Raw genomic sequence first — 15196 nt, forward strand, 5'->3', positions numbered from 1 at the left:
ACAGCGACTGAACTGGAACGACGTTAGAACGACACAGAAGCGCAGCCCTGCTCATGAGGGGCGGGGCTTAGCGAGGGTGGGAGGGGCTACGCGATCCCAGGTTGACAGGTGAAACGAGGGGCGTGGCTATGACACAAAGGGATCGAAAGAGGGCGTGGTCAGACGGAGCAAAGCGCTTTTAAAGCCAGAAGTATGTGTCGAGCACTGTGGGGATTTGTGGTCGTTCGGTCGCAGGTGAGGTTCCGATTCATCCCGAACACACAGGCACAAATCCCCACAGTCATACTTCCAAAATCTTGTATTAAAAAGCTTTTATTTTAACAACGTCTGTGGGGATTTGTGCAGTCGAAGTAATTCAGGCACAAATCCCCACAGACGTACTTCCAAAATGAGGCTCTAACTCGCAGGTGGCGTTCCGATTCGTCCCAGACAGACAGGCACAAATCCCCACAGACGTACTTCCAAAATCTTCTATTAAAAAGCTTTTATTTTAACAACGTCTGTGGGGATTTGTGCAGTCGAAGTAATTCAGGCACAAATCCCCACAGACGTACTTCCAAAATGAGGCTCTAACTCGCAGGTGGCGTTCCGATTCGTCCCAGACAGACAGGCACAAATCCCCACAGACGTACTTCCAAAATCAGGCTCTAACTCGCAGGTGGTGTTCCGATTCGTCCCAAACAAAGAGGCACAAATCCCCACAGACGTACTTCCAAAATCTTTTATTAAAAAGCTTTTATTTTAACAACGTCTGTGGGGATTTGTGCAGTCGAAGTAATTCAGGCACAAATCCCCACAGACGTACTTCCAAAATGAGGCTCTAACTCGCAGGTGGCGTTCCGATTCGTCCCAGACAGACAGGCACAAATCCCCACAGACGTACTTCCAAAATCAGGCTCTAACTCGCAGGTGGTGTTCCGATTCGTCCCAAACAAAGAGGCACAAATCCCCACAGACGTACTTCCAAAATCTTTTATTAAAAAGCTTTTATTTTAACAACGTCTGTGGGGATTTGTGCAGTCGAAGTAATTCAGGCACAAATCCCCACAGTCATACTTCCAAAATCTTTTATTAAAAAGCTTTTATTTTAACAACGTCTGTGGGGATTTGTGCAGTCGAAGTAATTCAGGCACAAATCCCCACAGACGTACTTCCAAAATCAGGCACTAACTCGCAGGTGGTGTTCCGATTCGTCCCAGACAGACAGGCACAAATCCCCACAGACGTACTTCCAAAATCAGGCACTAACTCGCAGGTGGTGTTCCAATTCGTCCCAGACAGAATCAGTGATGCTTGACTTCGGTTGGGATGATTTAGAACGCCACCTGTGAGTCAGAGCCTCATTTTGGAAGTACGACTGTGGGGATTTGTGCCTGTTTGTCTGGGATGATTTAGAACGCCACCTGTGAGTCAGAGCCTCATTTTGGAAGTACGTCTGTGGGGATTTGTGCCTGTTTGTCTGGGATGATTTAGAACGCCACCTGTGAGTTAGAGCCTCATTTTGGAAGTACGACTGTAGGGATTTGTGCCTGTTTGTCTGGGATGATTTAGAACGCCACCTGTGAGTCAGAGCCTCATTTTGGAAGTACGACTGTGGGGATTTGTGCCTGTTTGTCTGGGATGATTTAGAACGCCACCTGTGAGTCAGAGCCTCATTTTGGAAGTACGTCTGTGGGGATTTGTGCCTGTTTGTCTGGGATGATTCAGAACGCCACCTGTGAGTCAGAGCCTCATTTTGGAAGTACGTCTGTGGGGATTTGTGCCTGTGTGTTCGGGACGAATCGGAACACCACCTGAGACTTAGTTCTTAATTTTGGAAGTACGTCTGTGGGGATTTGTGCCTGTGTGTTCGGGACGAATCGGAACACCACCTGAGACTTAGTTCTTAATTTTGGAAGTACGTCTGTGGGGATTTGTGCCCGTTCGGTCGTCATTTTGTAGATTAGGCTCTAACTCGCAAGTGGCGTTCCGATTCATCCCAAACAAACAGGCACAAATCCCCACAGACGTACTTCCAAAATCTTGTATTGAAAAGCTTTTCTTTTAACAACGTCTGCTGCAGCATCGATTCAGCTGATTCGGGCACAAATCCCCACAGACACACTTCCAGAATCCTGTATTGAAAAGCCCTCTCAGAAGCGAGGCTGCTGTTGCTTTATTTTAACACCGACTGTAGGGATTTGTGGACGTACTGGTAATCAAAAGGTCGCTGGTTCGAGCCCCACGCTGCCAGGTTGTGACTGTCGGGCCCCTGAGCGAGGCCCTTGACCCTGAATTGCTCAGACTGTACACGGCCCTTGTGAGTGTGTGTGAGTAAAGCAGAGCGAGGAGAGCGAGGAGACGAACCGGCGTCTGAATGATTGATGATTTTCCCCCGCCGGCCGGGTTCACGTTTCTGTGTCGGTCAGTCCCGAACCCGAACACACACACACACACACACTCAGTCAAAAGTATTAGGACGGCCCATGTAATGAACGAGACGCTGAGGTAATAATGAAAAGTGTAATAGAACAATAAAACAGGGGACGTTACGATCTTTCGATAATATCAGGCACTGTAGAGGGTGAAACAGCCAATAATTCGTATCATCACTCGCGTTCCACACACGCAGCGTCCTCCGATTCTGACCTCTGAACCCGCCTGCGGTTCATATCAGGGGCTGTAAACGTTACCACGTCATAAAAACCAAACGCAGGGACACAAGAGTGGACCGAAAGTATGCGGACACAAATGTGTGTTATTGATGTACACGATTTAAATACGTATCTTGCCTACGTGTGTGTGTGTGTGTGTGTGTGTGTGTGTGCATCTTATATCAGCCACTTGAGACTCATATCAATACTTAATTACCAACTGATACTGAGAAAGTGAGAGAGACAGACAGAGAGGATGGAAGAAGGAAACGATTACGTCCAAGTGTGTTTAAATAAATAAAATAAAATAAAGTAAAATAAAGTAAAATAATAATAAATAAGATAAAATAAAATGAAAAAAGTAAAGTAAAGAAAAATAAATTAAATTAAATTAAATAAATAAGATCAAATAAAATATAATAAATAAAAAAAAGAAAAGAAAAAAGAAGTAAAGTAAAGTAAATAAAATAAAACGTAAAATTAAGTAAAATAAAGTAAAGTAAGTACAGTAAAGTAGAATAAAATAAAATAAAACAAAATAATAAAGTAAAGTAAAGTAAAATAAAATAAATAAAGTAAAACAAAGTAAAGTAAAGTAAATAAGTAAAGTAAATAAGTAAAGTAAATAAGTAAAGTAAAGTAAATAAGTAAAGTAAAATAAAGTAAATAAGTAAAGTAAATAAAGTAAAGTAAAGTAAATAAGTAAAGTAAATAAGTAAAGTAAAGTAAATAAGTAAAGTAAAGTAAATAAGTAAAGTAAATAAATAAATAAAGTAAATAAGTAAAGTCAAGTAAAGTCAAGTAAAGTAAATAAGTCAAGTAAATAAGTCAAGTCAGGTCAAATAAAAAAATAAAGTAAATAAGTCAAGTCAAGTCAAGTAAAGTAATGTAAAGTAAAATAAAAAAATAAAAAGTAAATAAGTAAAGTAAAGTAAATAGGTGTTGGGCAGCTTTGTTTTGTTTGTTTGTTTGTTTTAATCATGACCCAGGAATCAGAAGGTAGTGGGTTCAAATCGCAGGTTGACTAGAGACACTGAGCCACCTTTTGCCCTCGTTTTGCCCCGGCCGGACGTCACACGATGGAAATTCATGTAAACGTGAAAATAAATGAGAATGTAAATCGATGCAAAAAAGGACGAAAAGATGAAAATGTCAGGTAGTGACTTCCTGCAGTCGCCCAACACGCTCACAAAATCATCAGGGTAGTGGTAGTGCTCAGAAGGTTGCCGGTTCAAACCCCACCACCACACGAGTTACCACCGTTGGGCCCCTGAGTGAGGCCCTTAACCCTTAAAGTTGCTTTGGGTAAAAGCGCCTGCAAAATGATGTGAATTATTTATTATCCTCATGAATGTGTGACATCAATTTAAATGTCTGTCTGTCTGTCAGTATCTTCCTTCTGTCCTTCCAACTTTGCAGTAACACTTTAGGGAAGACCCTTACCAGAGCCATATAAAAAAGCATGATGCATTGTCTCCCTCTGCTGGTAGTATTGCAACATTACATACACACAGTGTAGGACGCGCTTTCTACCACTAGATGTAAACTGTATTATTAATGTAATTGACCCCTTCCCTACTCTAACCGACCTTTTCCTAATCTAATTGACCTCATCTCTAATGTAACTGACCCCTTCCTTACTCTAATTGACCCCTTTCTAATGTAACTGACCCCTTACCGACTCTAATGGACCCCTTCCCAATGGAATTGACCCCCTCTTTGCTCTAATTGACCCCTTCCTAATGTAATTGACCTCTTACCTACTCTAAATGACCACTTCTTTATTCTACAATCATCCCCATCATGTATGTAACAATCACCGCGATCACCACGTTGTCTGTATTTCTGAATGGCTCCGAATGGCTCCGAAAGGTTCCGAATGACTTCGGGTGGCTCCGAAAGATTCCGAATGGCTCCGAATGACTTCGGGTGGCTCCGAATGATTCCGAATTACTTTGGGTGGCTCCGAATGATTCCGAATGACTCCGAATGATTCCGAATGGCTCCGAATGACTTCGGGTGGCTCCGAATGATCCCGAATGGCTTCGGATAGCTCCGAAAGTTTCCGAATGGCTCCGAACGGCTTCGGGTGGTTCCGAACGGCTCCGAATGACCACGATTTAAAAAATAATAATGAAAATGTACAGAAAGACACCCGATTGCACCCCGAATAGAATAAGTGGACAGCTGTGCCACATGTTTATCTATATAAATCTGTAAATTGATGAAAACTCGATGTCTGGACGACGGGTGATAAAATACATGGGAAAACGCACCGAAATTAATCGAATTTAACCTTGATTTTGGATTCATATTACAGAAAAAAAAGATCTAACAGACCGTCCAGATATAATAATATATAATATATAATATAATTTCAAAAAATCTTGTATATATTCAGACAAACACCCAAAAAATGCTGTGGAAGAGCCAGTCCAAAAGGTGGCGCTGATGCGTCAATCTAACCTAACAACCGTCACAAGCATAGCATTAATGCTAATCAGTAATAATATAATAAAATCCTAAATACTACAAAACCTTTTAGTCCCAAACCTGCTGCTAGAGTGTGAAATCATTCTAAATACTGAGCATAAACTAGAATGTGTTCTCATTCAGCCAAGTGTGGCTGGGCAACGATGTCCTCGTGTTCACTAGCGGCCCAAGACTTTTGACGCCACTGTTCTATACACATAAACGCACAGATAATAGAATTAAATTCTGTTCTTTCTCTCCACGCCTCGGTAGATCTGGAATTGGTGGGATCCTAAACCCCGAACCGAGGATGCGTTGGCGTAGGCACTCAGGATGGGCGTCCACGTACTTTTGGCGAGCTGTAGAAAGAAGGACATGATCACCGATCACCGAAAAACGACACGCGACGACGTCGTGTGTGTGGTAGAAACCAAATTTAGAAGGGAACAGGAACTTGGCACATGAAAGACACCCGGGCGCACATGTTCACACACACACACACACACACACACACACTTCAGGTCGTTATCTGTCCGACGTTGAAATGTTCAAGTTCGTGGAATTTAATATATATAAAAAAAAAATACATTAATAATTCGACATTAATAGCGTCGACATGGACGTCCTCGTGCGCGAGGATATACGTTCCGGGTTCTGAGGCCGTCGCCCGGCGCCGACGTTCCCGTCGCCTCGTTGAGTAGCACCGTCGGAGATTCCCGTCGCGCGTCTACGTTTGAGCTAAGTGCATGCTAAGCGCACGGAATTCCAGGGGTCGGGATGAACGTCTGGCGACTCCCTCGCACCCGGCGGGCCTGGGAGCGGTAGGTCCGACCGCCGGCCGGCGTAGGCGTCGAGTAAGTCAGAGATATTGGAAAGGAGTAGAGCGGGTCCTGGATCGTGGTTACCGTGGAAACATGCACCACCATACACATGCGGTACGAACGTCGACGCCTCCCGGCCGAAAGGGCGGCCCCGCGTCCGGGGTTCCGGACCCCCGACCCCGCCGGGGAGTCCCCAAGAGTCTCGTGGGCGCCCCCCCCCCCCCCCGGAGCGCGGAGGGTACGTATGTGATCTGGGGGTCCTCTACTTGTGCGTGTGTAACTCCTCCTGGAACTTGGTGCTGGTGTAGCGGGCGTGGAAGCCCTTCTTACTGATGGTGTCGTCGCCGTGGAAGCGGATCAGCATGGCCTCGCCGGCCGAGTACAGCTCCTCGCGGGGCTGCGGGGGAGAGACACCGGGGCATTAGTACAGGAGAACGTTTCACCATCACTGAGAAGTAACATCAGTCGCTAACCGCTGTCCAATTTAGTGGAAGCAGTTTGAGGAAGGACCTTTCCTGGTACAACATAACTGCGCCTTTTCAGATTTGATAATGCATTTTTCCAAATTCGCTGGGACGGGATTTGCTGGCGTAATTTACGAATTTGTTGGTGTATTTTTCTTATTTGCTGGTGTGTTTTTTTGGAAATGTTGGTGTATTTTTCTTATTTGTTGGTGTGTTTTTGTAATTGCTGGCTCTTCTTTGATTTATTGGCGTGTTTTCAGTTAAGCTAGTAAGTTTTTTGGATTTGCTGGCGTAATTTTCTATTTGCTGGTGTGTTTTTTTCAATTGTTGGTGTATTTTTCTTATTTGTTGGCGTGTTTTCTTAATTGTTGGCGTGTTTTTGTATTTAGTGGTGTGTTTTTGTAATTGCTGGAGTGTTTTTCTTATTTGTTGCAGTGTTTTCATATTTGCTAGTGTGTTTTTTTGGATTTGCTGGCGTCTGTTCAGATTTGCTTGTATGTTTTTTGGATTTGCTGGCATATTTTTCTTAATTGTTGGCGTGTTTTGGTATTTTCTGGTGTGTTTATTTTCAGATGTGCTTGTAGGTTTTTTGTTTTTATTGGCGTGTTTTTTGGATTTGTTTTTTGTAATTTTTTTTATTTGCTGGTGTGTTTTTTTTATTTGTTTGCATATTTTTCTTATTTGCTGGTGTGTTTTTTTTATTTGTTTGCATATTTTTCTTATTTGCTGGTGTGTTTTTTTTATTTGTTTGCATATTTTTCTTATTTGCTGGTGTGTTTTTTTTATTTGTTTGCATATTTTTCTTATTTGCTGGTGTGTTTTTTTAATTTGTTTGCATATTTTTCTTATTTGCTGGTGTGTTTTTTTTATTTGTTTGCATATTTTTCTTATTTGCTGGTGTGTTTTTTTTATTTGTTTGCATATTTTTCTTATTTGCTGGTGTGTTTTTTGTATTTGTTTGCATATTTTTCTTATTTGCTGGTGTGTTTTTTTTATTTGTTTGCATATTTTTCTTATTTGCTGGTGTGTTTTTTGGATTTGTTTGCATATTTTTCTTATTTGCTGGTGTGTCTTTTTTATTTGTTTGCATATTTTTCTTATTTGCTGGTGTGTCTTTTTTGGATTTGTTTTCGTATTTTCAGATTAGCTCATAATCTTTTTGATTTGCTGGTGTATTTTTCTTATTTGTTGGTGTGTTTTTGTAATTGCTGGCTCTTCTTTGATTTATTGGCGTGTTTTCAGTTAAGCTAGTAAGTTTTTTGGATTTGCTGGCGTAATTTTCTATTTGCTGGTGTGTTTTTTTCAATTGTTGGTGTATTTTTCTTATTTGTTGGCGTGTTTTCTTAATTGTTGGCGTGTTTTTGTATTTAGTGGTGTGTTTTTGTAATTGCTGGAGTGTTTTTGTATTTAGTGGTGTGTTTTTGTAATTGCTGGAGTGTTTTTCTTATTTGTTGCAGTGTTTTCATATTTGCTAGTGTGTTTTTTTGGATTTGCTGGCGTCTGTTCAGATTTGCTTGTATGTTTTTTGGATTTGCTGGCATATTTTTCTTAATTGTTGGCGTGTTTTGGTATTTTCTGGTGTGTTTATTTTCAGATGTGCTTGTAGGTTTTTTGTTTTTATTGGCGTGTTTTTTGGATTTGTTTTTTGTAATTTTTTTTATTTGCTGGTGTGTTTTTTTTATTTGTTTGCATATTTTTCTTATTTGCTGGTGTGTTTTTTTTATTTGTTTGCATATTTTTCTTATTTGCTGGTGTGTTTTTTTTATTTGTTTGCATATTTTTCTTATTTGCTGGTGTGTTTTTTTTATTTGTTTGCATATTTTTCTTATTTGCTGGTGTGTTTTTTTTATTTGTTTGCATATTTTTCTTATTTGCTGGTGTGTTTTTTTTATTTGTTTGCATATTTTTCTTATTTGCTGGTGTGTTTTTTTTATTTGTTTGCATATTTTTCTTATTTGCTGGTGTGTTTTTTGTATTTGTTTGCATATTTTTCTTATTTGCTGGTGTGTTTTTTTTATTTGTTTGCATATTTTTCTTATTTGCTGGTGTGTTTTTTTTATTTGTTTGCATATTTTTCTTATTTGCTGGTGTGTTTTTTGGATTTGTTTGCATATTTTTCTTATTTGCTGGTGTGTCTTTTTTATTTGTTTGCATATTTTTCTTATTTGCTGGTGTGTCTTTTTTGGATTTGTTTTCGTATTTTCAGATTAGCTCATAATCTTTTTGATTTGCTGGTGTATTTTTCTTATTTGTTGGTGTGTTTTTGTAATTGCTGGCTCTTCTTTGATTTATTGGCGTGTTTTCAGTTAAGCTAGTAAGTTTTTTGGATTTGCTGGCGTAATTTTCTATTTGCTGGTGTGTTTTTTTCAATTGTTGGTGTATTTTTCTTATTTGTTGGCGTGTTTTCTTAATTGTTGGCGTGTTTTTGTATTTAGTGGTGTGTTTTTGTAATTGCTGGAGTGTTTTTGTATTTAGTGGTGTGTTTTTGTAATTGCTGGAGTGTTTTTCTTATTTGTTGCAGTGTTTTCATATTTGCTAGTGTGTTTTTTTGGATTTGCTGGCGTCTGTTCAGATTTGCTTGTATGTTTTTTGGATTTGCTGGCATATTTTTCTTAATTGTTGGCGTGTTTTGGTATTTTCTGGTGTGTTTATTTTCAGATGTGCTTGTAGGTTTTTTGTTTTTATTGGCGTGTTTTTTGGATTTGTTTTTTGTAATTTTTTTTATTTGCTGGTGTGTTTTTTTTATTTGTTTGCATATTTTTCTTATTTGCTGGTGTGTTTTTTTTATTTGTTTGCATATTTTTCTTATTTGCTGGTGTTTTTTTTTTATTTGTTTGCATATTTTTCTTATTTGCTGGTGTGTTTTTTTTATTTGTTTGCATATTTTTCTTATTTGCTGGTGTGTTTTTTTTATTTGTTTGCATATTTTTCTTATTTGCTGGTGTGTTTTTTTTATTTGTTTGCATATTTTTCTTATTTGCTGGTGTGTTTTTTTTATTTGTTTGCATATTTTTCTTATTTGCTGGTGTGTTTTTTGTATTTGTTTGCATATTTTTCTTATTTGCTGGTGTGTTTTTTTTATTTGTTTGCATATTTTTCTTATTTGCTGGTGTGTTTTTTTTATTTGTTTGCATATTTTTCTTATTTGCTGGTGTGTTTTTTGGATTTGTTTGCATATTTTTCTTATTTGCTGGTGTGTCTTTTTTATTTGTTTGCATATTTTTCTTATTTGCTGGTGTGTCTTTTTTGGATTTGTTTTCGTATTTTCAGATTAGCTCATAATCTTTTTGATTTGCTGGTGTATTTTTCTTATTTGTTGGTGTGTTTTTGTAATTGCTGGCTCTTCTTTGATTTATTGGCGTGTTTTCAGTTAAGCTAGTAAGTTTTTTGGATTTGCTGGCGTAATTTTCTATTTGCTGGTGTGTTTTTTTCAATTGTTGGTGTATTTTTCTTATTTGTTGGCGTGTTTTCTTAATTGTTGGCGTGTTTTTGTATTTAGTGGTGTGTTTTTGTAATTGCTGGAGTGTTTTTCTTATTTGTTGCAGTGTTTTCATATTTGCTAGTGTGTTTTTTTGGATTTGCTGGCGTCTGTTCAGATTTGCTTGTATGTTTTTTGGATTTGCTGGCATATTTTTCTTAATTGTTGGCGTGTTTTGGTATTTTCTGGTGTGTTTATTTTCAGATGTGCTTGTAGGTTTTTTGTTTTTATTGGCGTGTTTTTTGGATTTGTTTTTTGTAATTTTTTTTATTTGCTGGTGTGTTTTTTTTATTTGTTTGCATATTTTTCTTATTTGCTGGTGTGTTTTTTTTATTTGTTTGCATATTTTTCTTATTTGCTGGTGTTTTTTTTTTATTTGTTTGCATATTTTTCTTATTTGCTGGTGTGTTTTTTTTATTTGTTTGCATATTTTTCTTATTTGCTGGTGTGTTTTTTTTATTTGTTTGCATATTTTTCTTATTTGCTGGTGTGTTTTTTTTATTTGTTTGCATATTTTTCTTATTTGCTGGTGTGTTTTTTTTATTTGTTTGCATATTTTTCTTATTTGCTGGTGTGTTTTTTGTATTTGTTTGCATATTTTTCTTATTTGCTGGTGTGTCTTTTTTATTTGTTTGCATATTTTTCTTATTTGCTGGTGTGTCTTTTTTGGATTTGTTTTCGTATTTTCAGATTAGCTCATAATCTTTTTGATTTGCTGGTGTATTTTTCTTATTTGTTGGTGTGTTTTTGTAATTGCTGGCTCTTCTTTGATTTATTGGCGTGTTTTCAGTTAAGCTAGTAAGTTTTTTGGATTTGCTGGCGTAATTTTCTATTTGCTGGTGTGTTTTTTTCAATTGTTGGTGTATTTTTCTTATTTGTTGGCGTGTTTTCATATTTGCTGGTGTGTTTTTGGATTTGCTGTCATGTTTTTATAATTGTTGGTGTGGGTTTTTTATTTGCTGACGTATTTTTCTTTTTTGCTGGCATGTTTTCGTATTTAGTGGTGTGTTTTTGTAATTGTTGGCGTGTTTTTCATATTTGCTGGTGTGTTTTTTAGATTTATTGGCGTGTTTTTTTAATTTGTTGGCACGCTCTTTGAAATTGTTGGCATATTTTCAGTTAAACAAGTTTTTTTATTTGCTGTTGTGTTTTTATAATTTTTTTGATTTGCTTGCATATTTTCAGATTTGCTCGTGAGTTTTTTTGTAATTGTTGGTGTAATTTTCTATTTGTCGGCATGTTTTTGTATTTAATGGCATGTTTTTTAATTTGTTGGCGTATTTTTCTTACTTGTTGGTCTATTTTCATATTTGCTCGCTCTTTTTGGGATTTGCTGGTGTATTTTTCTTATTTATTGATGTGTTTTTTGTATTTGCTGGCACGTTTTTTAAATTTGTTGACGTATTTTCAGTTAAGCTAGTGAGTTTTTTGGATTTGCTGGTGTGTTTTTGGATTTGTTCACATATTTTAAGAGTCGTTGTAGTGTTTTGCACCATAAGGTAAAATCACGACGCTCGGACCCTCACCCCCGAGCCGCAGAAGCGCCCCAGCTTGTGCGCCGCCGCGTCGTGGCCGTCGTACAGCTCGATGTAGTCGTAGCCGCAGTCGGCCTCGTCCTCCAGCTCGAAGATGGCGAAGGTGAGCTCGATGCTGTAGCCCGCCTCGGCCGTGATCAGCCACTCGCAGTCCGTGTGCCCGGGGTAGTTATTATCGCCGAACTGAGCGTGAGAGTATAGGTTCTTCTGCCGGGCGTCGGCCCTCAGTCTCCCGCCGCATTCTACACACACAGAGCAAGATTTAGAGACGAGGGAGTTCCGCAAGGTCGCCCCCTTCTGGTCTGGGGCTATTAATAAAAACACTGTCGATCTGGTCCCACTGTGGTTTACAAGATGTAACGTAAAGCCTCCACAAGGGGGCACTGGTGTACAAGTTCATCCACCCTAATTCTACCTAGACCCGCCCTGTAAACCCCACCCACACAGACGCCCGGACCCGTACCGACCTGTGGAGTGCGTGGCGTAGAAACCCTTCCTCTGCACGGAGGCGTCGGAGATGAAGCGCAGGTACATCCTGTTGCCCGTGGAGACGAGGGGCTCCGGGATCTTGCTGCCGCACAGCCGACTCAAGATGGCCGCCTTGTCGGAGTCGCCGTCGAAGGCCTCCAGGTGATCGTAGGCGCATTCCTGGTGCTGCTCGATCTCGAACTCGTTAAAGAGCTGTCGAGAGGGACAGAGGGGGAGAGACAGACGGGGGTGAGACAGTTAAGAGTTCTGGTGCTGGGACGCCAACGAATCGATTCATCCCTTCCACGTTGGTCCAAATCGGCCCCTTGTTAAGCCCAGGAACAGAGAAGCTCCTTTACGATACTCACGATTTTGACGCGGTGACCGGGCGTGGCGGTGACGTCCCAGGTGCACTCCTTCCTGCTGGGGTATTTATCGGGCCAGTTGGGGCTGCTGATGGTGCCGGTGGGACTGTGGATCTTGTGTTCGCACTCGGCTGCGGAATCAGAAGAAATGATTGTACATTTTAAATATAAATAATAAAATAATAATAAATTAAAAATAAATAATAAAATACAAAATAAAATAAAAATAAATAATAAAATAATAATAAACAATAAAATAAAAATAAAGAATAAATATTATTAAAATAATAATAATGAATAGTAAAATAATAATAAATAATAAACATAATAATAAATATTATTAAAATAATAACAATAATAAATAATAAAATACTAATAAATAATAAACATAATAAATATATAAAATAATAAATAATAACATAATAATAAATAATAAATATTATTAAAATAAAAACAATAATAAAGAATAAAATATTAACAAATAATAAAATACTAATAAATAATAAAATAATAATAAATAATAATAAAAAACAAAACAATAAATATAATAAAATAATTATAATAAATCATAAAAACAAAATAATAAATATAAATATAATAAAACAATAATAAATGATAATAAAAAATAAAACAATAAATACAATTAGAATAAATAATAATAAAAAACAAAACAATAAATATAATAAAATAATAATGATAAATAATAAAAACAAAATAATAAATATAATAAAATAATAATAAATAATAATAATAAATAAAACATGAATAAAATAATAATAAATAATAATAAAAAACAAAACAATACATTTAAATATAATAAAATCATAATAAATAATAAAAAACAAAATAATTTATATAAATATAATAAAATAATAATAATAAAAAAAACTATAAATATAAATATAATAAGATAATAATAAATGATAATAAAAACAAAATAATAAATAAAATCATAATAAATAATGATAATAAAAAACAAAATAATATATATATAATAAAATAATAATAAATATAAAATTTGAGGTTCTTTATTAATAGCTCAATGAGAAGCCATAGTTCCTCTCAGGTTCTTTTATTAATAAGGAAGGGGACGTCCAGCGAGCTCCCTGCGCACCTACCGCCCCGCCCGTTCGTACGCACCTTCCTTGCAGTCGTGCTTGTTCTCGTGGAGTACGAATCCGTTCCGGCACTGGCACACGTAGCTGCCGATGATGTTGACGCACTCGTGCTGGCATCCGCCGTTGTCCTTGGAGCACTCGTCTTTATCTGGAGACACAGAGACGCAGCAACAATCAGCCGGGGGTTCGAGGGAGGGAGCGAGAGTCTGGGTGCGAGGGGGGACTTCCATCGAGGGAGCCGGCAATGTAGTGACGACACTATCGAAGGGTTAATAGTTAGCGTAGAAATGGAAGCTGCTCACTTACTAAACGATCGGAAAGTTGACTGAGGAGAGCAATCTGGATTGATTTAGAGTTTGCAATGAGTCCTACAATGCTAGGTGGAAGAGTGGTCTCTTGGTCTCCTACCAAGGTCAGGAAGAAGAACCCAAAGTGTCTCCTTGTGAGTTTACATTTACGTTTACGACATTCTAGCAGACGCTTTATCCAAAGTAAAGGAATCAACTCGAGCAATCAAGTGTCAGTTACCTTGCTCAGCAGGCCAACTTAGATACGATGGGGCTTGAAGCGAGGACCTTCTGACTACTAAACGGACGTTCGCCCCGGTGGCCAGGTGCCACCCGAAAGCCTCCAAACCATAAACTGGTTTTTAAAGCTCTTGGTTTAGGATTGCTGGGGGTCGAATCCCTTCAGCTTGATCAAGCAATCGAATGTCAGTTACCTTGCTCAGCAGGCCAACTTGGATGCGATGGGGCTTGAAGCAGGGACCTTCTGACTACTAAACGATCATTCGACCCGGTGGCCAGGTGCCACCCGAAAGTCATCAAACCATAAACTGGTTTTTAAAGCTCTTGGTTTAGGATTACATGGGGTCGAATCCCTTCAGCTTCCGCAGCTTCCTACGGACACACGGGAGTCGTTCTGGCCCTGATGTCACCATGACTAAGAGGATTAGAAGTGTTTGTGAGCGCTGTGAGGACCTCCTGTAACCCGGCGACGCCAGGCCAGTGGAAACCTGCTCCGGTTCCTCTCGCGATTCTACTCTCCCTGCGTCCGGCGTGAAGTATGTGGACACCCCTTCGCTGGCTAAATACTAAGATGAGTCCTCGTACAGTCACAGTCTTTAACAGGTTTCCCAAACATCCTTACCGGAAAAAAGACCTTGAAACTCAACCGACGTCCAGTTTCAAGATGCCGCTGTATAAATATGCAACGTAAAAAGTTAGTAAAGTAAAAGTTGGGAGTTCAAAGCGCAGCGTATCTTCTATGAACCCCGCCCGAATGGATCGGCCGACCCATGAAGCGCAGACCCGTTCTATCTCTCGATAGAACCAGAAATCAGAACCGCTACAAAGAGACACGAGGGCCGATCCATTCCCCCCAATCCTCCCGGGATCGGGTTTGTCATACCTCTGGCCTGGCGACCGTTCTGGCGGACGGAGCGGGGCGGAGCTACGTCCCGGCAGGACGGAAAAATAAGCATTCGCTGGTGGCAGGAGGAGCCGGGCTTATCTGTGGAAGAGAAGCGGCCACCGTCACGGAAGTACGTGGACACCCGAAGTGTTGGATCCCACACTCCGGTGGTCCAGGTCCCCGAGGGTGCACTTCAACTCACCGGAAAAGAAGTGAGCCTTGAAGCCTTTCTTGGAGACGGTGTTGTCCGACTTGAACTCGATGCGCATGTTGTTGTACTGGGACGTGATGACCTCGGGGACCTCGGTGCCGCAGTATTTGCCGTGGAGCTTGGAGTCGGACGACAGGCCGCTGCGCACCTCCACGAAGTCGTACTTGCACACCTGGGAACGCAAAATAAATAAATAATTAAATCATAATAATTATTAT

General features: G+C 39.2%; 1 protein-coding gene across 1 annotated transcript in view; it reads right to left on the reverse strand.

Annotated features, from left to right (window-relative positions):
• Positions 1-4977: 4977 nt before the first annotated feature.
• Positions 4978-15196, reverse strand: part of tll1 (tolloid-like 1) — a 38196-nt gene continuing 27977 nt past the window's right edge. The window contains exons 17-22 of the mRNA XM_063008320.1: positions 14970-15150; positions 13377-13502; positions 12240-12367; positions 11871-12084; positions 11395-11645; positions 4978-6323 (exon numbers count right to left, since the gene is read on the reverse strand). Of these exons, the coding sequence (XP_062864390.1) occupies positions 6189-6323; positions 11395-11645; positions 11871-12084; positions 12240-12367; positions 13377-13502; positions 14970-15150 (1035 nt within the window). The 3' untranslated portion in view covers positions 4978-6188. The remainder of the gene's footprint in view (positions 6324-11394; positions 11646-11870; positions 12085-12239; positions 12368-13376; positions 13503-14969; positions 15151-15196) is intronic.

This window comes from Trichomycterus rosablanca, chromosome 14 (assembly GCF_030014385.1).
Source record: "Trichomycterus rosablanca isolate fTriRos1 chromosome 14, fTriRos1.hap1, whole genome shotgun sequence".
Lineage (NCBI taxonomy): Eukaryota > Metazoa > Chordata > Actinopteri > Siluriformes > Trichomycteridae > Trichomycterus > Trichomycterus rosablanca.